The 26,537-nt window shown below is 49.3% G+C and overlaps 1 protein-coding gene across 2 annotated transcripts; it reads right to left on the bottom strand.

The window, feature by feature from the left end:
• CCDC9B (coiled-coil domain containing 9B) lies at window positions 1-25,749 on the bottom strand. 2 transcript variants are annotated; one of them, XM_014257790.2, is made up of 14 exons: window positions 25,571-25,749; window positions 23,216-23,329; window positions 22,788-22,892; window positions 22,008-22,070; window positions 21,453-21,617; window positions 18,069-18,218; window positions 12,208-12,282; window positions 10,096-10,280; window positions 8,716-8,777; window positions 8,156-8,209; window positions 7,619-7,724; window positions 7,007-7,064; window positions 5,853-6,665; window positions 1-1,381 (listed from the first exon to the last, which is right to left on the bottom strand). In XM_014257790.2, exons 1-13 carry the CDS (start codon window positions 25,589-25,591, stop codon window positions 5,883-5,885), a joined length of 1,941 nt encoding a protein of 646 aa, XP_014113265.2. In that variant the 5' UTR covers window positions 25,592-25,749; the 3' UTR covers window positions 1-1,381; window positions 5,853-5,882. The 2 variants fall into 2 exon arrangements, with proteins under 2 accessions (XP_014113265.2, XP_014113266.2); XM_014257791.2 differs by lacking the exon at window positions 22,008-22,070.
• Between the last annotated feature and the right edge of the window lie 788 nt (window positions 25,750-26,537).

Genomic DNA, 26,537 nt, shown 5'->3' on the forward strand with positions numbered 1-26,537 from the left:
TTTGTCTGTGCAAATATTAGTTTATTAAAGCAGCATAGAGTATTTCAGTCCACACGTGCCAACCTGATCTCCAGGGCAGTCTGCCAGCCTGGTCAGCCAACATCCTGCAGGACATTCCTGGCAGTCTCCACACATACCTATCCCAGAGATGCATAATCTGGCATCAAATTTAGAGCAGCACCTTGAAGTCAGGGTGATGCCCACCCTGCCCTGTCATTCAGAAGTCAGAAATTATGTTGTGTTATTCCTTGTGCCTTCTCCTTAACTGGTAGCTGTATTCCAGCTGGGTCCTAGCTTGCTGTAAATGGAAAGCCAAGCAGCTGGAATTCCTGCATGTTTGTGCTTGTAAAGCTCCTCCAGATCCTCCATTTGAAAGGTATCTTTAAGGCCAGGTCAGAAGGTCTGCAGGGCAGCTTAGAGAGGATTCCTACTCTCTTATAGACTATGGAAGGCACTACCAGGAAGGTGAAAATGTTTGATATGAAGTCTTGGACCTCCAGCTCCAGTTTGGCCCGGGTCCTGCTGCCAACTGCTTTGGGCAGTGTGGTGGAGGAGGAAGATCATTGTGCTGTCCCCCTCCTTGCCATGCTGCAGGGATGCCCAGTTACGCTTGGGAAGGGGCAGTGGAGTTTTCTGAGTTATGCACACATCTGGTCACCCGAGCAGCCACCTTCCTTGGCACAAAGCACTGTCCTGATGTGCTCCTCAGCCTCTAAAAGGGGAGGAGAGCTGGAGGTTCTTCAAGGAGGAGGTGCTGGGGTTGATCTGTGCTTGTCAGAAGTGCTCTGTCCATCCATCCATCCTGCTCATGCCCCGCAGCCCCTGTCACTACCATGTACCTCTGCCAACACTTCAACCACGTGCAAACCTGTAGTACAAGAGCTCTGAACACAACTTCTTCACCCACCTACTGAACTACACCCTAACACCTCACCCCTCTGCTTTGCCAGTCACCTCTTCCTGCTGTTCCACTTGCTGGCACAGCCCCTGACATGTGCCTCCAGCCTTTGGGAAAAAAATGGGGGGTGTGCCCACAAACCCAAGCCATAAGTTTAAAAAGAATTAGTCATTAAATAAAATAAAGTGCATCCAGTAGACATTTCCTTGGCTTGCCACACAGCTGCAATATATGCCAAACAAACAGGTAAGTGATGGCGTTTTCTTTGTAGGGTGGGAGTGTGTGCACCCTTCCCTGTCCTTTGACACACAGATAGGGAAGGGGGATGCCAGAACTGTGGGTGGGGGTGGTGATGGGGACCCCACGTGTTGTGAATGGTGCTGAAGGGCACTAGGCAGGTGCTGAAAGCTGATTTCATAGAAGGTAAAAGAGTGAGGACAAGCTTGTGCTCCTCTTCTCCTCCACCGCCTCCAGCACGTTATCCTGCGAAACGAGAGCAGAGACAGCCGCGGGATTATCAGTCTCCAGAGAACTGCTGAGCTGTAAATTAAAATATCTGCTGAGTTCCACCCTGCCCTTCCTGCATGGCTGGGGCTGCTTGGGAGGCACCACTGGGGCATAACCCAGATACCTGCTGCCAAATCTGACAGGAGCAGTGGGGGCTTTGCAGCCCAGGGGATGAGCTGACTCTGCCAGTCTGGATTAAACATTCTGAGTCCTCCTCTGGGATGGATCCATCAAGTTTACTCTTCCCTTATATCTCAGGAACAACAATCCTGACATGTTCTGGTGTGTTCTAGTTCAGTACCTGGAGCATCAAGAGAAGAAGCTGATTTCAGGTAGGGCTTTGTGATCCTTACTGGTGAACCTGGCCTGGGTGTGCAGCATTTGTGAACCCCAAGGACAGGCTGAATCAGCTTTTCCCAATGAAAATCTATCCTGTGAGTGGAGCCTGCTGTCCTAGAGCTGCTTCCAGACCCAGACATGCTGATTTTAATTGGGAAAGGCAGACTTTTTATCCTTTTCTAGCTGCCAGATGCTTGGGTGCTGCTCAGAATAGCTGAGCTGGCATTTTCCTGCATCCATGTCTAAATTTGTAGATCTGCCTTCTGCTGATGCAGATTTCAGCACCCAAAGCTCCCAAGAAAGGTCAGGGAGGGAGATTAAAACAAAACAAAAAAAGATTAAATCCTACAAAAGCAGGAGAGACCACAGGAAGCTTGGCTTGCATAAAAAAGAAACTTCTCAAGGAATCATCGAAAGACACAGCCACAGATATTTAATAAGGAACTGTACTGAAATCAGACCTGAGGTGCTGACACAACTGATGCTGTGTACAGCTGAGTTTTTTGATTGTTGCTGGAGATTTAACTCCTTCTGTCTGCATGCAGCAGTGAGGGCTGGCTGTGTCCTGCTGCTGAGGGCTGCTCAGTGCTGTGGCAACACACTGGGATTTAATGGGACTGGGAAGGGCCAAAGCAGACTGTCAGTCACACCTGGTGGTCCAGATATTGTAAAGTAATCTGGTTTATGAGTCTGAGCTGACCCCAGCATGAGCTCTCCCTGTTGTGGATCTATTTGATCACTGATGCTTTTAGAAGGCTCTGACTGTGTTTCAGTGCTAGGAGACAATTCCCTTTCCTGCTTTGCAGTATTATCCTTTTCAATACACACACCTTCTTCCTATGCGTGAGTGAATCTTTACAGCCAAGACACTAGTGGGCTTTAAAGTCATTACTTCCCTTGGTAATTAGCCAGAGTGATTAGCCTTTCACACATTTCCCACTGTATCCTCTTTCCCATATGAACTCCAGGGCCAGTGGGAGATGGAGCGGCTGTGGGCTGGCTGTGGGCTGGGGCTCAGGGCAGCAATGCCCCCATGTGCTTCCTGGGCTGTGCCTGCAGAATGGGAATTCTGTGGTGGCAGAATTCCCTCTATGTGTCAGTGTCACAGAAGAGGACTGTTGCATATCGCTGCTATCTGTCTTACACCTCCCAGCCTGGCTGGCTGGGGGATGTCACTGGGATCCAAGCCAACAGCAGGTCCTTGTGGGACCTACTGGTCAAGCCCCACGTGATGGAGGGATGTGCAGAACGCCCTGAAGCTGCAGCTGAACATAGCTGATGAAGGTCTGGGATAGCAGAAACGACTGGGCTATGAGAGCAACTCCATTCCTGGTGTTTGGAATGGCAGCAGCTCACCCATCAGGGCCCTGAGTTATGTTTAGATGTGTTAAGCTCCAGTAAGTGGCCCTCAGGATTCAGCCATGGCGAGCTTCCAAGTGCTCTGGCAGGTAGTCACCTTTTCCTAATTTTCCCATATTTACTCCTGGGCTTCTCCAAGACACTGGTTCCTGCCCCAGCACTGTGTTCTGGCTTGGATGTTTCTTCCCCTTTCCTGGTGTTCATTACCCACGTGTATCTACAGAGATCACAATTCCACTGCTTTCTGCCTTCATTTTTCTAGACAAAACAACATTCCCTCAACAGCCTTGGAGCCTTCCCTGTGCATCTTACACCATTCTCACAGAATCCCTTTGTTTTCCAATGTTAACACTGTCCTCCCATGTTGTGCCATCACTCCAGAGATATGGAGACAACTATGTCAAGTCCCTCTCCCTGACTGCATAAAGACTAAGCTCTCCACTTAGGTGGTACTCAGAGGTGCTCTGGGAATTTCAGATGCCCGTGGCTCCAGAGGGTGGTGTGGGCTGCAGGAAGGACCAGAGAAGCCAATGCTATTCAAGGCAAGCCCTTGACCCTGCCAATCCTAGGCCAACTCCCCAAACGTACCAGCAGATGGTATCTTCCTGTCTCCTGAACCTCAGGGAAGCTGGTTGTTCTTCCGCAGCTCCGCAACTGGTTTGGGAAGTGCTGGTTTCTGCTTGTGCTGTTTCCTGCACCAACCTTGGGCGCTGGTTTGCATCAGAGCCGACCTCTGCTGACCTCCTCCGTCCTGCAGCACTCAGGCCCTGCCTGCCCCACTCCTGTTTACGTCAGCCAGTGCTGCAAGGTCAGATCCCTGGAGCTGCTCTGGAAATCTACCCCCAGCTGCATTTTCTCTAAAGATGTTAAGATTAATTTTCTCAAGAGAATTCAGGGAAAAGCTTTTGTGGTTTTTGTGTATCGTTTACTTCTCTGGGACTTGTTGGACATTCTCCAGGGATTCCAGTCCTGCACTTCGAGTAAATATTTATTCCTTGTTGTTTGAAGCGAAGGATGAAAGCCCCACCACACTCTCTGCACAGCATCTCCCACTGATTTGAAGGTGCTGGAGATTTTTAGTGCCATAAATAGACGTTGGGAGGGGGAGTTGGGAAACCCACGTGGTGACTGCACAGGGCTGCAGTTGTGCAGGAAGAGATGTGAGATCAGCATTTAATGTGAGTGGGACACAGGCCCCACAGAGCCCCCAAACAGGGCAGGGTGCCAGCACATCGTTATCACTGAGTGCAGATGTTTCCAGCTGTTACATATACCTGCTGAGCTCTGAAGTGGACTCAGGGCCCTATTACCAAACCATGAGAATCTCCATCGCTGAGATGAAAATGGACCACTCTAATTTATTGTTTCCTCTTAATTGGTGTCTAATTGAAGTTATCCTGAGTGAGCAAAATAGTCATTAATTCCTTCATCCTCTGATTTGGTGGGAATTTTGGTAAATTGGAGAGGCGTGGCTGGACAGTAATTTCCCACTATGTCCATCCAGGTGTTTCATAACATTCTCCTAAATGCTGTTGGAATTAATTTCCCTCACTTGAAGGAATTTTAGTTCAAACATAGAACCAGCTCCTGCTGGTTCTTGATGTTTTGTCTTTTAGAAATCACTATGACGCTTGCACTTCTCCCTGCCTTTTGTATGGATTGGATTATAGGGAAAGTCTTTGTTAGCAGCTTAGCCACTTCATCCCTAAGCTCATTTGTACCTCTGGGAGGAATACTGAGCAACACTGGGGGACACACTGCTGTGTAGGGTCTGCAGAAAAGCTTCTGGAATCCAGGAAAGGCACTTGAAGGGGGGGATCTGCCTGTCTGGCTCTGAGAAGCTCACTGCCTCAAGTGCCTACTTATGGAACAGAGCTGCTGCCTCTGTGAAGGAGAGAGGCAGGAGTATCCTGAGAGCCACTCCTGTGTTAGGCAAGCTGGGTTGTGTTCTGGAAACGCCCATCTCTGTTTAGTGTGATGTCCTGTTCTGTGGGACACTGCCTGGAAAAAACACACCTTGCAAAGAGCCCCTACCCTCTCCCCTTCCCTTTCCTCCTAATTTCTACCTTACCTTTGTGCTTGTCATCCTTTGCTCCATCTCCTGGCTTTGCATTTGCCTTGATGGAAGAAAATTGTTTGTTTGTGTGCAACCTGGAGCATTGCTCCATAACTGGCTCTGTTCTCCCTCCCTTCTGTTTGGTTCATGGGCCTTTGCACCAGGAATCATCTCACCCTGTGTATTTATACCCTGCCCTGCACATTAGTGTTACCATCTGTAATTCAAAGTGCAGCACTCACAGAACTTCTGCTGGGAAGAGAATCCCACATAAAATCAACCTTCTCCCAAGCTCTGCCCACGAGGTGGGCCCCTGTGGCTTTGCAGGTGCTTTGGGGAAGAACCACACTGACTTCAAGTTGTGATCACCCCAGAGAGAGAAATAAACTCATCCCAGTGAGATTATTCCTCCCATCCTTTCTAAGGTCACAGTTTCTCAGGAATAGATCAGTATGTGCCCTAACTAATGTGTCCCATCAACCAACTTCACCAGCCCAGTTTTCTGTCCAAAATTTTCTGTCTGGCTTTCCATTCCTTCCCAGGACTTTGGGATCCACACATTTAGTTACCTTAGAGATCCATAGCACTGCTAATGAACATTTCGTAACAGTTATCTGGTATGATGCTATTGTACCACAGAAAATGGAGTTGTGGCCCTGTACTACGGCTGAGAGCACTAATGAAATGACTCACCTTATGTCTCAGGCAAGGCGGTACAATCTGCTAGTTGTGAGTGTCCCCACTGTCCTTGTCCTTGCAATCCTCAGGCTGGTCCCCTTCCCCAGACTTGGATTTTGCCATGTCCTGCTCAGCCACAACAGTCTCATCAGAGCTGGCTTTCCCTGGGGGTGAAGGTTCGTGGTGTTCACTGCCTCCAGCATCTTCACTTCCTTTCAGTGCAAGTGCCTGTCCCTCAAGAGCAGTGGTTTGGGTCACTTCTTCCCCTCCTCTGCTCACCAGCTGTCCTTGATCTGCATCCAGTCTGTCTCCCGCTGCTGTGTCAAGCTCTCCTCCGTGGCTGTTGGAAGAGTTCTCAGAGGACTCCTGTTCTGAAGCTGGCTGTTTCTCCAATCCAGCTCCATCTACATTCACTCCCACGGGCAGTGACGAGGTCTCCTTGCTGCTAGGCCTGCTGCCTTGCACAGTGCTCTGAAGGCTGCTCTGTGAAGTAGTGCTGTCAGTGCTCTCCTTCTCCTGGGAGATGTCAGTAGTGCCAGGCTTCCCGCTGGCATCTTCCCCAACACTTTCCTTGCTTGGCTTGGGCCCTGGCTCCAAGTCCCCGGCACTGGCCACAGATACCTCTGTGCTGCAGTCCCTCATTCCCCTCTGCTCCTCCTTCTGGCCATTCTGGGCAGGCTGGACCTTCCCACTTCGCAGCTGCTGTGAGGAGGAGGCCCCATGATCCGGGAGGCTTGGCTGTTTCCCCTTTTCCTCCAGCTCAGCTGTGCAGTTCTCTTCCACCTCCTCGTCACCTCTGCTCTTCCGCCTCTCCACACCAAGGCTTTTCTGAAAAACAAAAGACATAATAAATTCAGCTTATTAAAATTGCCAGTATATTGTATTTCTGGTATGTGATGGTTCTGAAAACCTGAGGAAAAAGGATGTAAAAGGATGTAGGTGGAGAAGTGTTCAGAGACCAGAATAGGTGAGGTGGTTGTGCTGACAGAGGGTCAGTGTAAGCAGTGAAGCTGCTGTCACACCAGGCCATGTGAGGAGTACTTGTTTGTGACAAGTACAGCTACCTAAAAACAGAGTTCTCCCAGCTCTGGAACGGATTAGATTCCAATTTTCCTGATAGTGCATGTGTTGAGAAAGCTCAGCTGCCAGCCTGCAACTCAGGAACTCACCTGGCCATCAAGGTCATCCTTCAGAAGAGACATATCCTCGCCTTCTTTTGCATCCCATCTGTCAAGAAAAAATAATCAGATTTTAGGCCTTGAAGTTCTTACAAAGCCAGTGTCTCTTGCCTGACACCCAGATAGGGATTCCCTCCAGGGCCATGTATTCCTTATCTGAGCCCCCTGTCCAGGCCTATCCAGAGACACTCATTTGAAACCACTAAATCTTAATGAACTGGTTGTTGTAATTCTAACTGAAATGAACACATAAGCTCCAATTGCCAGAACAGACAGTTGAGTCAGACTAAGATAGAGTTTATTTGGGCTTATGCCTACCTAAGTCTGGTCCTGCTTGCCTGACAGTGCCCAAGTGTCCCAGATCTCCACGACAGCAAACACAGAGGCAGATACTGAAGGCTAAAATTGCTTGGAAGTAGCTTGGAAGTCAGAGAGACTATTTACAAGGGCCTGCAGTGACAGGACAAGGGCCAATGGGCAAGTGTTAGGTGGGATATGCTTCCATGTGAGAGTAGTGAGGCCCTGGCACAGGTTGCCCCTTCATAATTAGGCAGGGAGTGAGACATGGATGTGTACACCATGGCAGTGCTTCCAACTCCTCACCTTCTGGCCCTGCCTGTCAGTCTGTCCTTCCCCTTGGCTCGGCTGCTCACAGCAGGCACTGCTTTCGGACCAGGGTCGCTCACATTCACTCCATGATGTCCTCCACCTAGAAAACAAACAGGTTGGAAAAGCCATGCAAAAAGCAGGCAGAAGCAGCTGATGGACCACTGAACAGGCCAACACCCTTGTATCCTTGGAAAAAGACCTCCAAGGTGGGAAGCCTTTGAAGCTGTGTGCATACTGCACGTATATTTTCTAAAGTAATAAAGACATACCAAGAATTCAGGGTATTTCTTGTGTGGTTTTTTTTATTCCAAATTCCAATTCTAACTTTAAATCTGATTCCTTGGATACAGTCTTACTTGTGCTGTTCTTTGGGAGACTTCTCCCCCGCACACAGCTATGAGAGCAGCCATGTGGTGTGTTCCAAAAGGCTCTCCAAATCTGCAAGTGTCTGGAGAGAACACTCTCTCTGAGGGGTATCAGAGGCACTGACATTTAGTGAGGTGACGTAACACAATCCTCTGGTTTACTCACCTCTCCCTTCCGCAGGAAAGGACCTGTGCTGGAATTTCCTTGCATTCCTTCCCCCTGCAAGGACACAAGAAAGGTTGCACCGAAGTGAGTAAGGGTCTGTAATGGACAGGCAGCAAAAAGCCTGATATTCAAATAGGGTGTCACGAGGGAAAGCTTTGTTTAGCCAGTCCATCTCCTGAGAAACAGGAGTCAGGATGGACTTACGCTAGTAAAGAAGCCAGCATGTGCCATAGGGATCAGAGATGATGTGCTTTGGAACAGGATTGCCTCTTATACGAGTGTGTGTGAAAGGAGGCAGGGCTGAGCCTCCACACTATGTTGTACCAGGTTACAGAAGCCACTTCTCTCCCTGGGAAGGTCCAAAGCTCTAGCACCCAGCTGCTCAAATCCCATCCCCCGAGCCCTCTGCCCAGCAGGGAGGGCTGAGCCCCCAGCTCAGAGGCGTTTGCCCAGGAAAGCAGAGCTTCACAGCTGACAGCCACGGCAGCTGCTGCGGCACTGGGACGCGCACGATCAGCGTTCACTAGCGTCAGGACAGAGTCTAGGTGTCCCTTGCCAACCTTTCTTATTGCTGGGATTATCCAAGGCTGGCTGCCCATCCTTAACAAAGTCCTCTTCAAACCTGCAGGTTAAAAACAGGCATTGTCAGACCTGACCATCCTCCTCCAGTGTGCAAAGCATGGGCAGGAGCCCTTGGCACGACACAAGCTCCAGCCTTTGGCCCTTCTGCACCTGCCCACAGGCAAACCTGTGCAGTTTTCTCAGCAGCAGCTGAGGCTGCATGTGCTAACTGAGGCTGTGAGGTAGTTCTATCCCAAAGAAGAACCTCTAAAACCTTTACATCGGTACCCATATGTATATATTAAATTCTATGAACATCTTGTAGATGTAGTGTAGCTGTACTACACTCAAATACAGCTTCCCAAGCTTCCAAACACAATCTGAAGTAGCTTCAGGACTTGTCATCTCAAATCAGACCATTTGGTTGGCTTCTAGTCCTGCTTGTTTTATATTATGGCTTTTCTCTTAAAAATGGATTTTTTGGTAAAACAGTAGGGCTCAGGGCTGTGTTGCCATCAACATTCAGCACCTACTTAAGCCAATTCACCCCAATTACTGGGGTCTCAGTGACTGAACATTGACGTGTTTGGTTCCATTTCTCAGCCAAAGGATTGTCCCACCTGCCTGTCCTGTACAAACTTCACCTCTGCAACAGTCCCTAACTCCACACCCTACCAGAAGCTCATCCTGCTACAGGTGCCAAGTCATGATCCAAAGCTCTCTAGCTGGTGTGACCCAGCTGAACCAGCAGAGTCAGAGGGACAGTGATTAAGGCAGGGACATGTCCGGCCCCATTCCCAGTTGTCCCAGCTGTTCTCAGCATTGCCCCTGTATGACACAGGTGGCCTTTTGAAGTGACCTCCTTGTCCCACAATGCCTGAACAGGCTCAGTTTATGGGGTGAGGAGGATTTAGGCATATTGGGCTCTCCTATGCTTGAAAAAGACAAACAAGGGGGGGGCAGTGAGAGAACCTGTGGATTATAAATGCAAGTTTGTCCATCCACGTTTCTGGAAGAGCACCTGTACCCTCCTGCCACTGGATTTATTCGTGTGGAAGTGGAGAGGATCCTCCAGATGCAGACTGAGCCTTGGTTCATGCTCCCCTCCCTTCTATAGTCCATATCCTGGTTGGACCAAAGGCAGGCAATCTTTGTCAGCACATTGTATCCCCTCTCAAGAGAGCTCATATCAGGAAGAAAACATGAGAATCACTCTGATACAAGATCCCATTTATGGGCATAGTCTGGGGAGGAAGAGGCAGCAGTATGGATCTGGTCAGGCACATGACAGCATGGGATTGATAAGTATCTGCACAAGATCCCACCACTGGCTTTAGGCCTGCTGCAGGCAAAGCATCCTGGGACAGGGAAGGACCTACATGTGCTCTGACTTCTCCACATCCCAAGCCCGTCGCCACTCGCCCTTGGCATTCTTGTGACGTGCCAGGCGCTCCAGGTCAATCTGGTCTCGCTCCCTCTTCCAGCGGATGTACTCTGAGCGCTCCCGGCCAGTCATGGGGAAACTCAGGTCTCCAGGGCTCTTCTGGACTGGCTTCCCACCATCCTGATGGAGGAAAAAGTGCTTCTGGTTAATAAAACTGCCTAAAACACCTGCATTCAGGGTGCTTTGTACTGTCACCACCACAAATGCTCAGGGATATTTGAAAACAACCTGGGACAAGGTCAGCTCCTTTCTCTGATGTGTGATGTGTGCACAGCAGGACTCTGCTTTACCCAAAGCCTAAATACACTGGGGGTGTTTGGCTCTACAGAAGGGGAAACTGAGCCAGGAACCTTTGCTAAGTTATGCTAAGTTATGGCATAGAGTCAGCTCCTGGATGCTTGCAACATCCCTCAACAGGGTTTCAATGATGAGTCCCCCAACCCGAAGTCTTTGGGATACATAAATCAAAGTTATGCCTGTGAAATTCTTCACAGTGAAAAGGCAGGGAAGGAAGCCAGCCTTATGTGACCACCAGGCATCCACAGGAGCCCACAGTCAAGGAGCTGGGGCCAACCCTATGCCCGAGAGCAGCATTCCCAGAGCAAAAGGGCTCTTAAACCTTCACTGCTGTCAGGTAGTTTATTGCTCCTCATGACAGACTGGTTAAGGGCTGACACTGCTCAAAAATTTAAAGCTTAATGGACAGATAGTTCAGAGCTGATGGAGCATGTGGGGGGGAAGTAGCCCAGCTGTCAGGTTAATGGATGAGGTGGAAGCAGGAGCCGACAGGCTGTGGTGTGTTGTCAAGCAACAGTGTGTAGGGAATAGCTTAGTGCAGAGCTGAGTCCTGGGGTGCTAATTACCAGCGGGTAATTCATCACCTCATACACGTGTCCTTCCATGCCAGCCACCCTCACACCTTCCCCAAAGAGGAATTAACTCCTCAGCCTTGCACTGCGGGTAAGAGAAGCAGCGGGAAGAAGGGACTGAAAGCCCTGTTACCAAGGTGACCCACCTGCGTGGGCCGGAGCTGGGGTGGCACCAATTGCTCCTCCATTCCTCAGCTGGCAGGAGCTGGGGACCTGCCACCGTGTCCCCAGGGAGGGAGAGATGAGGTCCACAGAAAGACAAGGCACAGCATGGTAAAGCCAGGGCAAGTACTGTCCCTCAGCTGGGGCACAGCCTGGGAGTGCTCCCACTGCTTCCAGCCCCACAGTAAGGCACAGTGGGTCCTGCCAGGATGGATCCTGCTGCATCCATAAAGCCAAAAGTGACGGAAGGACTGAGGCTGATGCCTATGCTCTCTTGTGGGGAGAGGCAGAAGTGGCTGAGGGCCCAGGGAGCAGGAGGAGCTGGTCCCTCACCTCAATTACAGCGTAGCTGTGGTTAGCTGGACCACAGGCTATCATGCTCCCCCTTCCTGCTCTGAGGGGCTCAGCTGGAATTAGTGTCTAAGAGCCCATCTGTGTCCTCCTAATGAATCACACTGAGGTGGGGTTATTCTATTTGTGCTCCATTAATTAAAGCATCTGCAGGCTCGAGGGAGCCAGCATGTCTCCAGGCTTTGCATTAAACAGTCAGTGGGAAGGCCTGTGCTTTAATTTACCTCCATCCTACTCAGCTCCTGCTGAAGTGAGGAGCTGTACCTAATAGAGCCTGAGCTTTTCAATCCACAAGGAAATAGTTTTGGGAGAGGAACCAGCAAAAGCTGTGCCGCCACAGGGGTGAGCATAACATCCCCATGGCTGTGTGAAGGGCTTGAGCAGCCATGACAAGGTGTGGAGACAGGTTCCTGTCACCTTTCCAGTCCTGCTTGCTCCAGGTGTGTCAGCTGCTCAGCAAAGCTTTGGATGATGAGAGTGATGAACAGTGGGAGCCATGTCAGAGCACAGTGCTGCTTCACAGAATTACAGGATGGTTTGGGTCTGAAGACTCAAAGGTCATCTTCCTTTAGGACTACAGTGGGGAGGCACATTCCTCTTCTTCTTGGAAGAGGTTTCCTCTTCCAAGACAAGCGTCCCCCCAAAGAGACCTGGGCCCCACTCACCTTCCGGCTGTGCTCAGTTTCTGGGCCTCTGTCACTGTCTGATCTCCTCTTCTCTGCTGTTCTCCGCTCTTCTGCCTGCAAGAGAATGGGAACAGGAATTATTTCAAGGATTAAGCAAGGATTCCTGGAAGGGAGATCAGGTCTGAACCTAAGCCGACCAGGACATGTAAGAACTTCTCAGAAAAGATCAGCAAAAGAGAAAGGATTGTTTCTGGGGCCCCAAATCAAACTGATGTAGAAAAAAAAGGCAGGAAACAAGGGTTGTATGAGAAAAACATTCCCACAGGTCCTTCATTCTCTCAGGTTGGAAGCAGAGTTGTGTCCTGCATGGTCCTGTTTCTTTTCAAGGCAGACCAAGTTTCAGGTACCTTTACCTGGTTAGATTTGGGCCATTTTAGGATTCCACTGTACAAGATCTGGGATCTTATCTGAGGTGCAGCTACAATCCAGCATGATCAAACTAGGAGTGATTTTAGTCCCTGGCAAACATGGCATCCTTCTCCCAGGGTCCATCCCTGCTCCCATGGGGTTTACCCATGCTGCCACCAGATTGGCAAGCTCTGCTCTGGTGTTGATATTCCCCTGCCTGGCAGGAGTTTCTTAGTGAGCTACAGACACCAAACATGGACCAAGCCAGGGGTTCTCTGTCCCCACATGCCATGAATAATAGAGACAGAGCCATGTCAGAAGCCAGGGTGGGATTGTAGTGGGTCTTAACAAAACAGTCTGCAGAGCATAAACATGTTTTAGAAAAGGCTTCCTGCCTGGTTTGACAGCTACAGGGCTGGGGCTGTGGGGGGCTGAGCTTGTCCTGCTGCCATTTTGCAGTGCCAAGCAGAACTGAAACACAAAGAGGAATGTGGCAGCATGAACTGCCAGCTCAGCCCTTCCAGAAAGCGGCAGCGTGGTGAGGTCCAGCCCAGGCTGGAAACAGGGCTTTTATTCTGTGCATTCACCAGACACAGCTTTAGTTTTACAGGGAAACTTGGGATATCAGTCTTGATATCTGCAGCTCTGCCCAGTCTCCTAAGGCAACTCATGCTGCTGCAGCTTGTTCTCACATACCCCATGGAATCATGCAGGGAATGATCTGGGAACACATTTTTGGGGAGACTGCCCACACATGCTAAGCTTGAGGCAGGTGGGAAGTGTGGCCACACAGTTCATGTATTGTCATTGCACTTGGTGCATGACAGCTTCACTGGTCTGACTGGTAGCTCCAGTACAGATGAAGGTTTGTTCAAACAGATCCTTGGAAATAACAAGGAAAATGTTAGCTATATTGTTCTGGGATTTCTCAGCCAAGATTTGGGAAAAATGCAGAGGGGTCTGTGCTCAGAGAAGGTGCCCCTTACCATACCTGTTGCAAAAGGGGATATGGTGAAAGATGACACTGGGGATTTACTTCAAAATGTTGCTGGGGAAACTTATATAACCAAAAAATGCTCCCTCTGGACTCTAAGTCACCTGCTCTAGCAGCCCTGTTTGAAGAACCCTGTAGTGAGAGATTGAATGAGTCTCTGCAGTCCCAAACTGTGCATTTACAGAGAGATTAAACAGCAGAAATCTGGAAACTTTGCTCTCCCAGAGCCCTGCATCCCAGTGGCTATCCCATTTGAAATACTCACTCATCAGTGTCCCCCACAAAGCTGGGTCAGAGAGACCCTGCACAACCCTCCATCCATTTACACCTCACTGCAAGCCAGCTGCCTTTTGCCTTAGTTTGCTTCTATTTTTGCTTCTCAGAGGGCACTGTGGAAGATGGAGAATACCACAAAAATGTAGTTCTTTTGTACCAGGACACCAGGTCTGAGCACTGCAGAGAACAGTCAGCTTGGCTCTTGCACTGGCTCAGTAGCAGAATTGCTGCTGTCCTGCTGCCTTAGAGCTGCTATTCCTGTTATCACACACCCAGGCCAAGAGGGAGCAAAACATGTTTTTCTTCTTCCTCTCTGACCCCCAAAATTAAGAAAAATTACATGGACATTATCATTCCTAGTGTAACTGTTCCTGCAGAGGAGGAGGAGGACACAAAAGCCTGAAGCAGTCCAGGAAGATTATGATTGTTTATCCTGATGCTTCTGCCAAGATTTCTCGGTTTCTCAGTCCAGAATGGTCCAGGGTGGGGCCCAGGGTCGGGCAGAGCCTGCTCCAAACTAGCCCTGGGATCCCAAATGCATTCTGCCACTGGGTCTTTCTGACTCCCTGGCACACATATTCCCAGCTAATGTCACTGTGCAGTGGTGACAATGCTGATGCCATTATCCAGCCAAGCACTGGTTTGTACTAGCAGCTCTCCAGAAGCTTTGACAGGCTTCCACATCTCTGAGCTAGTTCAGTGCCTTCTTTTTTAAAAAAATAAGGACTATCAGATGAGTTAAATAAACCTTTTGGTACCCACTTCTCCAGGCACATGTCAGCACCACAACTGGCATTTCTTCTTGAAGAAATGAGGAGATTTTTGTAGGAGCTTAAAGCTGTTTCTCTTGTGCTCAGAATCCCCACTGGGCAGGATTTTTGAAACCAGTACATGAGAGGATTTTTTTTTTATAACTCTTTTGAAAAATCTGCCTTCTTAATTGTGCTGCCTGAAGGGAGCTAAAGACTTTTCAGCTTCCCTCTCTGCCTATTTTCCCCTCCCATCTGCAATGTAAAAGCAAGTGTTTCTCCTGCCACAGGTTTGATTCCTCTCCTCTGCAAGCACCAAGTCCATCTCCTCTGTGTTAGTCTCTGAAAGCAGCTTTTGTGTCTCTTGATTACAGTCATTTCTGATACACCATCCTGGGAAACTCTGTTAATAAAAGGACAGTTTAAAAGCCCTGAAGCTCTATCAACTGCCCATTTAAAAGATGATTTGTAACCTGTTAATTAGCCATTGTACTCCACTGGTCCTGGGCTGCTGGCTCCCAGCTCTAATATACTAATGAGGCTGAAACACTGCCAAAGCATGGAGTGGCTTTTTTGGGCTGAAAATGAAGGATTGTCTCCAGCCCTACATGCAGGAGAGCCCTGAGACAGGTTTAGAGGCAGCCAGGCAGAGATGGGTCCCAGACGTGGCACTTCCAAGCCAGCAGCAGCACTGGAGGTCGTGAAGCTGTACCAGGAGAGTTACGCGCTCCGCAAGGAGACAGGATAATTTGGTTCCTTCAGCCCTGTGGGCTAACAGAGAGTGAAAGAGTCTTTCTACTTATGGCACTGGGGCTGTCTGAGAAAAGGAGATCATGAAAGCAGCTTTTTTCCCTTGCATTTCCTCTCTGGCAGCTCCTGCCCCAGCTGTGCTGTCTGGGACTGACAGCGTGGGGTCAGCCAGAAGTACCATGGGCAGCAAGAATGGAAGTAGTTTTCTTCTTTGTTTTGTTTTGTTTTGTTTTGTTTTGTTTTGTTTGTTCAGGGTTTTTTTCTTTATTGAATTTCATAATGAATAGAGAAAATGTGTGGTAACAAGGACACCCATCAAACACTTTAATAGGATAAATCTGACAAGTGCACAGAGGAGGAAGCAAATTTGACAGTGGCCAGGCTACTGGAGGGGGAGTGATGGATGTGGCTCTTTCTCTTAGGCCTTTGTGGGAACCCCAAAAGAGCAGGGAACCAGTTGGGGCATGAGGTAAAAAGGCCCAAAGGATAAAACATGCTGGGATTAATGACAGAATGAAAGTTAATCCTTGAATCAGGGATCCCAGCTCAGGTCCTAACACACAGCTACCCAGCCAACACCACTGACACCCCACCAGGCTCTCCAGCAGCTGATTGATTTGGGGATGAAAATGAAGTCTCTCTTTTAACAACTGATTAAAGAATAGAAAATAAAAGAGCGGCAAGAAAATGGTGGTTTCCATGGCAGAAGATTAGCAGGAGTGTGCCACTGGAACATGTGCTGCTCAACATGCTCATAAATGGTCTGGAAAAGTAGCTGAAGAGAGGGATGACAGTTTGCTGATGATACTAAATCATCCAGGGCAAAGAATGTAATTTGCCCGGAAAGAGCTGCAAAAGATCTCTTGCCATTGAATGCCTGCATCATAAAATTACAGCTAAAATTCAATATCAGTAATACAAAATAACTCACACAGAGTTAAAAATGTCCCTTCTTGTATACACACACGCAGTAATGAGTCCTGAGCTATGATTAACATTCAGGAATGAAATTTTGGTGTTACTGTGACTAGTTCTCTGAAAATGTTAGCTCAATTATTTAGAGAAAAAAAAAAAAGCAAAGAAAATGCAAACTTGTTGGGAGAAGAATAGAGAACAAGCCAGAACATTGCTATGTCACTGAGTACATCCTGGAGAGCCCACAGCTGGAATACCATGTGCAGTTCTGGTCTGCTTGTACTGAAAGAATATGGTAAAAATAACAAAAGCACAAATGGGGACAATGAGAATGTTCAGAAATAAAGAACAGTCAGCAGCAGACAAGTCTAAATAGGGGCAATCTCTTAAGTTACATGAGACAGCTGAAGGGAGATGTGAAACAGGTCGATAAAATCATTTGTGCTTTGGAAGTGACCAGGGAATGATCTATTCACTACTTCCCCTGATGCAAGAACAGCAAATGGAGCTTTCAGGAAACAAGGCTGAACCAGTCAGGGATTCTAAGCTTCAATGATTCTATGGCTTTAGCCAGTGCAGCCTTAAGCCTGCCCTCATACACACTCTGAATCCAGATGCTTTGAGGCCAGTATAAGCAAAGCATTGCCAAAAACACATACATGGATGCTCAGCCTCAAATTTCATATTCCATAATGAAACCAGATGAGAGATGACCTTCCAGGGCAGTCCATATACTTAAAAGAGGGCACAGGATCTAAAGCCAACATCCAGGCACTCCCCCTCTCTCCTAGTACAGCCCCACCCTTGATGACCTCAGAGACAAGTGTTTAAACAGTCCCAGCAGAGAGCAGAAGACACTTGCATGGCACATTACAGAAGTACATTTGACAGCCTCAAGGGCAGGAACAGGACAATCCCATTACATCCAGGAGTGTTGGTGATGCCCTAGATTGAAGCAGTGATGTCAGTCATGGGGACTTCTGGGGTTACCAGTGGCTCAATCAGGCAGCTCATTTGAGGTTTATGGCATTCAAAATGCTGCTTGGCAGCCACAAGAAAGGAGCACACCTGGGCTCTTGGAGCCCAGGTAAGCCCTGGGGAGGAGAAGCTGAAGATGAGCAAAGATGGGCAGTAGCAGAAAATGGTTGTCACTGTTCCAGAGAGGGGCTGCAGATGTCTCCCAACATTCCTGGGTGTGTTTGGTAGATACTCCAAGTGTTTTCCTACACAGTCTTTGCTGACCCTGTTTGCTGCAGGCATCCTTCCTTATCTGTGAAAACTCCCAAAGAGGAAAATAGCACATGCCTCTGTGTGTGTAAAGAGAAAGGTATTTGTAAAGAAGTATTTCAAATATGTTTCAAATATTAACAAAGCTCAGCCAACTCACTCAGCAGGTGGTGGCCAGGCACAGCAGGATGTGGTTCAGAGGCAGATATTGCCCAGCTCTGTTAAGGTTTAAGTTGTGTGTGTCAGGAGGACACTGCTCCTGTCCCAGTCTGCCATGTGGCTTCAAAGAGAAGGTGGTAAGAGAGCCCCATATCTGGCAGTGCTTTCATCAGTCCTTCCAAAGCAGCATCACAGGTTTATGAACCCAGTGTGTTTGGGAGACTTCTAGCTTTAGCTAGGATCACAGGGGAGCGAAAAATTGTGGCTTTCTTTTTTTCCCAGGGATGAAAGGCAGGGATATGAAGATAAGCTGCACTATTAACATACAGTGTCTCCCAACATCCTGTGGCTGGGCCCTCCTCATGCCAGCAGAAGTGGATGCTGTGGATAGGTTACAGGCCAGTCACTAGCACTGTACTTACCTTTTCCTTGTTATCCATGGTGATGGCAATCTGCATCCTCCTTCCCCGTCGGAAAGCCACCAAATGGTCCATCTCCTCCTCGCTCAGGTCCGGAGCTCGGCCCGGGCCAGGGAAGCTCTCGGCGCGTTTCTCGCTGACGATCCTCTTGCCCTGGAAGGCACAGGCTGAGTTAAGGACACCTCCATTAGCCCTTCTAGGAGAGTGGCCATCCCAAACTGCAAAGGATTTTGGGCTGGCAGAACAGAAAATGAGCCGGACAGTCAGTCCCCTTGGCTTATAAAGCTGCCACCCCACTCTAAGCGATCCGTGATATTACAGAATTGTGTTTAGCTGAGCACAACATTGGCATGGTGGGATTTATCCTGCTCAGATAATTTGCAGCACAAACACTGAGGGATGGTTTTATTTTAAGCTTGAATCTGTGTCTTTGAAACAAATTTGAGGTTGTCCCTTCCCCACGCAACACATCTCAATAAAATGTGAGGCTACCTTGGAACATAAGCCTAGAAGCTGGAAGAGAAGGGGAACAGGGGGGTTCTTTCTCCCCAGCCCTTCCACATAGCAGTTACTCCACTGAAGTGTATTAACACTTGATAATTCATCACTTCATAGTCATTGTGTGCTCATATTTCTGGAATTATTTACTCAACAATGGAATACTTAAGAAAACTGATATATAAATTCCTTGAGCAAGGGCAGTTTGCCCCTCTCAGATATTTACGGCTGTCTGTAACAGTGTCATGACTTCACTACATGGATTTACATCTGGTTCTTATTTCGTTAATGATCTTTGTTGCTGGCTGATGTCCTGCCAGTGCCCTCAGCCATCAATTCCAGAAAATGAGCACATCTTTTGTACAAAAAGACATATTTTTTCTCATTTAAAAGTATCATCTTTCAAATCAGTCATGTGCCTTTTTATTTTTGCCTTACAAGGAAATGGGAGACTTAATAAGTCATCTCCATCGTTATCTCTGATCTTTTTCTTTTCTCTTCAGACATATGAAGTCTGCTCAACTTCACCAGGGATGAAGGAACCTCAGCAGCTTCCCTATCTAAAGGATGGTGCATTTTGCTGTGTTTTCCACCTTGGGCTTTCACATTTACTGGAGTCTTGATTTAAAAGGTACTCAAAATCTCCAAGGAAACTTCAGTGAAACCTGGGAACTCTTTGTTGCTACAAAATTGTTTTTAAAAACAAAAAGCACACTCGGACCTCTGATTTGTAGGGAAGACTTGTAATCAGGGCCTTTGCCATGACATGTGATACCAAGAAGCCTCACATTAACCTAATTTTCCCTCAGCTCTGCCAGGAATGCAGATGTTAGCATGGAGGGAGCCTTGCTGTGCACAGCCTCCGTCAGCATGACCTTTTTTACAGCTTTTCAGTCATCGAGCTTCCTAGCACATGATAAATGTTTTAGGAGACACTGGAGTATTTCCAGCAGCAGAATCTCAGTCTCTTGTTTATTCATCTTCCACATCTGTGTGATTTTGCTGTTTCAGCAGAGACAGTTCTTGAGTCAGCCTGATGCAGGGGAGAAGAGTGGTCCCTGTTCTGCCTGTCCTGTCAGCCCCAGATGAACAGACACAGTGGGAACCTTGTTACATATTCCCTTGGGGATTTCTAGCTCTGCAGTTGGGTTCAGTAATTCTAGTGCGTACTGCTGAGGTTAGAGCCTGAACTGGAGACGGGCCTGGCTCTGCCATACCCACAGCACTGGTGTAAGATGTTTGACATTCTAGTTAACATAATTTTTTACTAAGAAAGTAAGCTCAGAAATGGTTTAGAAGGTAACAGCAAGCTATTAATCCACAAATTGTACATTACATTACATACAGTGTAACATCAAACATTTATTCATCTGAAGTCAACAGCTGTTCCCTAGAGTTCTTCAGTGTTTAGGTGTTGATGTCTCATGCTTTAGACACATAACAGGGTCACAGATACCTCCCGCCAGTGAGGTCTGGCACTGGGAGGATATTTGAAGGTGACTTCATCACTTGCTTTCTGAGAAAGTCCCTCAAGAGACCAAACACAAAGAACCTTGTGCCAAAACACCTCAAGCACAAGGGAAGCCTCGAAGAGCATCACTGGATTACACAAGGTGACACTGGATGTTAAAAGGCACGGTGTGAAGGCTGGTGTGTTGGCAAAGCCTTTAAGCCCTGCATTTATTGAGCAGATTGCAAGGAAGCCTCAGAGGAAATACAGGAAACAGGTATTTTACAGAGCTGTGGTAGCTAGACACATGCAGGCTGGGAGACCACCAGATTTTCTGTGTAATGCCCTTTGCCCTCCCTCCCTTTACCACTCCTTCCCTCCTTTCTTCCCTCCCTCCCTCCCTCTCTCCCTCCCCATTTTGCTTCTGGCTAAGCTGCCTCGCCTGAAGGCACATTCTGCTCAATGTGTCGGCTCACATGTGTCTTCTTTCCTTGTTTCTTATTTTAACAGTCTGGATGAACTCCCAGCCTGCTTGTCCCACACTGGGAAGCCCTGGTCCTTGTGAGCCCCAGCTCCCAGAGTGAGAGATGTCATGTAAGGAGAGCACCCATGCACAGCCAACAGGGACAGAGAGCAGGGTCACAGCCACAGTGCCTGGCAGAGCCAACTCCTCCCCTCCACAGGGCTTGTTCTGGGTCATTCCCTGCCTGACAGAGATCTGGTACTCTGGCACCAGCTTTTCAGCTTAGTCAGAACAACACCACTCCCCTTACAGAGACACTGTAAGGTGAGACATGCCCATCTCATGTCTGAGGCATGCCCCAGATTGCAGAGGCAGTGTTAAAAATACTCATCCGAGGTGTGCCAGGAAGAAGAACAGGGGAACAAAGGAAACCCCTGGACTTCTGACCAGTTTGCGCAACTTTCCAGCTGGCTTTTCTTTGGGGCACCTTGCTTGACTATGATTTAGGTTATTGAGGATTGAATGTGAGTGGTTTTCTGCACAGCCAAGGAGCTCTGTGCTGGGACCTTGCAGCAGTCACAGGAAGGATGGTGGTGCCCCATTCAGTCACACCAGTGCTACCAAACAAGTCCCTCTTTCCTGGCACAGCAACACAGTTTAACACCAGAGTGGCCCAGGAGGGCAATAAGGTGACTGATCCCTCACAAGGGGAACTGGCTACACATGGTTGGGTGGAGGGTGTTGCTGAGGGGGTTAGAAAGGCCTGAGGGCTGATTCATGAGAATCAGAGAGAGGGAAGCATGTCTTAGCTCTGAGGTTGTGCTGAAGAACTGTGAAATGAGAGGAAACAAACAGTAAGGGAACTATTCCCTTTGGATGTGTCACACTGGACAGAAAGCTCGAGTGAGAGGCAGAACAGAAGCCCCTTTGTAAGTCAAGAGGCTGCAGTGTAAGAGCAATCCTCTTCCCTACTCACCTTTGCTTTGTTGTCCATGGTAACAGCCAGCTGCATCCTCTTCCCCATCCTGAATGTGAACATATGATCTGCTTCCTCCTCCTCCTCCTCTTCCTCACTGCCAACACCGAACCCAGGGCTTGTAGGACAGGGGCCTCCCCATTTCTCACTCACCACCCTTTTGTCCTGGAAAATGAACCACCTCCATTAGCAAATCCAGACCCTTGATTTAGGGATGTGATTCCCTTCCCCAAACACACCTGCACACAAGCAGAGAGGCAGCTACAGAACAGACAGCCCTTGCCCCCAGGAAGTTCTCTGTGCCCAGCACACTACTGTGACATTCCTGGGGAACAAGGGGCTTGTTGTCTGCTCAGCAGCAAAACTCACAAAGACAGCAGGGCTGAAAAATCCTTTGCACTTACAAATCTGACATTTCAGACTAGAATGCCAGAGTTATGGGAAAGAAATGTCATCCTCATCTCTTTCTGCAGCACACTGAGTTAGCCTGGGAAAGCCTAAGTCCTGCTGGAGGTGGCCTTGGAAGCCAAGTGGATGGCTGAGGGTGTTGCTCACCATCGAGAGGGCTGGGCTATCTTGTCCATAGTGTTCAGTCTGGGTAATTGCATCTTTCAGGTCCTGTATGAGAGAAAAATGTGTGCAGCAGCGCACCGCGAGAGAGGCGAGGGCCGTGGCCAGGGTGGGAAGGGAGAAATGCACTGGCCCGGATCCAACAACCCACAGTGCTGAAAGCAGGGTGGGCTGGCTCAGCAAGCTCTGCATGTGCTCTGGCAGAGGAGTTCACCAAGGGGTTAAGGCAGGACTGGCTTCCCAAGCCTCATGCTGCCAGGATGGGTGGACAGAGCTTATCAGATTTGGTCCACTTAGGAAGGAAACCTGGGACTCAAAGCTTCTGGCCCAGGGCCACTTGCTTTGCTCACTCCCAAAGCCTAAGGAGACCATAAGTTTTCCCAGCCTATGGCATTCTCAGAGGCACTCCTGATGCCTCCAGTGACACACACACACACATCCACCTGATACCCTCTGCCTACATATTTGCAGTGGTGATGACACATGTCCAGGGCCGAGTGTGCCTGTTCACACACCCAGTCATCTGCCAGTTATCTCTTTGTGTATGGGTAGGGGTGGCTGGGTATGGCTGGAAACATATGTGCAGCACCTAAAATCACTCTGATCACACACCTCTGCAGAATTTACCCACACTTTTCAGGGCTTAGGAGCTATTTCCTGTGCCTCAAAGAACTTTGTTGTGGATGGTCTCTCTCAGAAATGCCACTTTGCAGCAGCAGGACTGGAGTGAGAGCTGGCCCATGGTGAAGGAGAGGCACCACTTACGTTGTGAGCTTTGGTGATCGTAATAGTGAGTCCATCCTGCTTGGGCCTTCTGGAGGTAACAGCCATTCCCTCCTGTTCTGCTCGCTTTTTGTCCTCTTCTATTTCCTGAAACACAGATACTGCCTTATCACAAGCCTGTATCTGGATGGTGCTCATCTTCCTGTTAAACGGACCCACCTCCACCTCTAAGAGGGAGTGGAGATTCTGCAGCAGTGAGGCAAGTGTCAGTGTCTGTTCTCCAAAGCAATTCAAGAATTGTAGTTAAAGGCTAAGCTAAAGGCAGAGCTCTGCCCATCTGCTTTGAGTGTTTCCAATATAAACATGGGATCCATATAACACAGTCATTCTGACTGTGCTGACAATCTTCTTTACACTGTGAGTTGAGGCCCCCAAATCAGAGCTAGGAAGGTAAGGACCTGCAGACTCACCTGGTACCTTCGTATCAGAGCTTCATTCTTTTTCCGTAAAGCCAAGATTTTCTTATCAAGTTCAACATCTTTCTGCTCTTTCTTCCTTAACACAGCATCATCCACAGCAGCATCCTGGAAACAGAAGGAGCAAAGCCCTTCTCAGTCATCATACCAACAGGACAAAACCTGCTCCTTCTGTCTGGACCAGGTGGGAAGTGAAAGCATCCTTCCCCACCACTTCTTCCTGACTTTTTCATGACAGAACTGACCTTTCCTTTTCTTCTAATTTTTGTTCTGCAATGAGGTAGTTTGAGCAAAGCGCTGATGCCCCACTTTGATGGCTGTCAGTGGGCTCCAGAGTTAACACCCTGGTTATCTGCATGCAGTACATGACCCTCACCTTCACGTGTTCTCGGGCACAGAGGAGGTGTGCTGGGTGTCACACATCAGTGAGGGAAAGGCAGCAGAACCCGCTCATGGCACAGACCGCAGCTCGTGCGCCAGCCCCATCTCCACTGGCGTCCCCAGTGAGGGGTCTCTGATTTAACAGCCCCTGCCAAGGGCTGCTCTGCCAGGACACAGGGATACAGGCACACATCTGCGTCCAGGTGGGACAACAGGAACATTTAAACCGCCTCCACACATTCTTCTGCTGGACAATGGGATTTTGTCAAGATCTGTGGGAAAATAAATGGCTTTTCCATTGCCATCCATCATAGGGTATGTGACAGATGAGCAGATTGCCTTTGTGGGTGGATATAGTTCCATGGGCATTTTGCAAGGCTGATTAAAGCCAAATTCGGTGTTTACCTGAACAGAAGCTGTTCTGGGAGCACTAAATTGGCAGGTTCACTGTTTACCGAGCTCTGGGGTGTTGGCTGCTGAGGGTGGGATCAAAGTAGTGCATGCCCTCAAACACACCCCTTTCATCTTCAGATTCTTTTGAAGGAGAACTGGCAGAGCTACCGGCTTGAGAAAAATTTAAAAATTCCTGCAGAGGTTGTATTTGTGCTCTTCTCTTTTCAAAGCAAAAAATGGAAAAGGCCTGTCAGGCTGTTCTCCCTCTGCCCATTTGTCAGCATTTTGTCTACGCTGGTGCCGGGGGGGGGGGTCCTTCCATTTCCAGCTGGAAGCTAGTGACTGGAAGGAAAGTTTGCTGGTGTTCAGCCCTTCTCCTCCCCTTTATTAACCAAGCCATTAAGGTGTTTCTCTCTGCACAACCTGTTTCAGCAGGTGCTGGGAGCTGCGGGCGAGAGGCGGTCGCTCGCTCGCACACCAGGGCACCGCGGCCGGAGCGCTGGGCAGCGTGTGGAGCCCACGCTCAGCTCCCAGGGGCTCACCCATTGTACACTTCAGCCCAGTCAGCGTTTGCTCGTCAGCTGCCGCTCCGAGCCAGCCGAGAACAGGGGGCCGTGCCCTCTCCTCCGTTTCTGGAACGAACCCGCTGCCCCAGCCCGTGCTGAAGCTGATGCTCAGGATGGAAAGTGGCTCCACCGTGCCCTCCCCAGAGTAAAGCTCTTCCGGGGAGCCAAGGTGCCCGTATGTCACCGCGACAGAGAGTTATTAATGGCTTTGGCAGAACAAACGTGCGATGGCTTTGAATCAGCAATCAGCTGAACCCAAAGCCTCCCCAAGAGCAGGGCATAGCCACGGAACGGGAGGCCTCATTCTACTGCAAATTAAAATGTCACAAAAGGAGAAAATGGAAAGCTATCGTCTCCAGGCTTCAGTTTAAATGACGACATCCCGTTGTGTCACAGCCCCTCTCCTAAGCGGCACACACTGGCTACGCAGCCCCTTGGGGGCTGGAGGGACACCTCGCTCCAGGCTGTCTCTGCGTGCAGTGTTTTCCCACACACTCCTATGATCGCCTGCTTCTCCAGCGAGACCTCGGAGACAGCAGGGTCGGGAAAGTGTGAAAGGCAGGAGGTGGGGGGAGGGAAAGGGGACAAGAGCGGCCCGTACAAACGCTCTTCTGCGTAAGCAAATATATCCGCTCTTTTTAAGAAATATCCTCTTGACAGCTGCAGCTGAAGCCCTCACCAGCACAGGCACCATCCAGCACTGCCTGCGTTTCTGTTTGTTATCTGCCTCCCGGGAGGCACCTTGTCCTGAGCCAGCCACCACAACCTGCCCCGGCGAGGGATGTAAACCCCGGCACCCAAAATGCGCCCCCCCCAGCACCGCTCCCCGCGGTGCGGTACGGCTTGTTTGCTCCCCGTGCCTGCTGGCAGCCAGGCGAGGCGAGAAAACAAAGCGACAAACACCGAAAGGCCACCCTGAAGGAAGCGAGTGCAAGTCCTTGCGTGGCCTTTTGGGGTGAGGGACCCCAGCGCCCCCGCCCCTCCCAGGCCCCGCGCAGGCAGCACTCACAGCTCGGTGCATGTTGGACATCGGCGGCGGAGCCCGGCGGATTCCAGAGCAGAGCTAAAAGAGGAGAGCCATCAGACGGCCTTTCTCAGCACTGGTTGCACAGCATACAAGATCATGTTTTGATTACAAAAGCCTCGTCTGGGCTCCCTGCCAAGAGCACTGGCTGCCTAATATACCAAGCACAGACAGGGTTTGGAGTGCCTGTGTCCTCCTCTCCAATCTCACTCTCTTTTTAAAAGAAACACTCCCCCTTTCCCCCCCTCCTGACTCCTTTTAACTTCCTGATGCCACAAACCCTCGTTCAAAGTGAGAAAAGAAGGGTGAACAGTGACGGATGGATCAGGCAAACAGCTTGGCTTTGCTGCGTGGCCATTCACGGGGTCGTGTTGTTTGTTATGCATGGCTGGCGCCCTGCCTGGCAGGGCCAGGAAATATCTGGGGTCCTGAATGTCTTGTGAGTGTGAGTGTGTGCATGAGCTTGCATAGGAAAACATGGGTCAGATTTGCCTTTTTCTGTTTAATTTCAGTATTCTCTGGGAATGATTTCCCCACTGCTCAAGTGGGCCTTTCAGGAAGGAACAGAAGAGTGCTGTGGGGTGGGCATCACCAGCTGGCAGCAGGACTGGCAGGAAGCACACAGCCAAAGCAGAGGGACTCCTGTAAGTCCCTGTCTGAAAGCTGCCAAAATAACCCTCAGAGGAGTCAAAAGTAGCAGCAGGGCTTTGAGGGAACAGCATTCAGCTGCTGCATCTTGGGTCACCACATGAACCCTTACCTCACTATAGAATATCCTGAGTTGGAAGGGATCCACAAATCATCCAGCCCAACTCCTGCCCCTGCCCAAACACCACAACAATCCCACCCGGTGCCTGAGAGTGTTGTTCAAACCCTCCTTGAGCTCTGGCAGCTTTGGGGCCATGACCATTCCCTGGGGAGCCTGCTCAGTGCCTGACCACCCGCTGGAAGA

Source organism: Pseudopodoces humilis, chromosome 7 (assembly GCF_049639895.1).
Source record: "Pseudopodoces humilis isolate 2021_Gansu_Grassland_sample_001 chromosome 7, ASM4963989v1, whole genome shotgun sequence".
NCBI classification, from domain to species: domain Eukaryota; kingdom Metazoa; phylum Chordata; class Aves; order Passeriformes; family Paridae; genus Pseudopodoces; species Pseudopodoces humilis.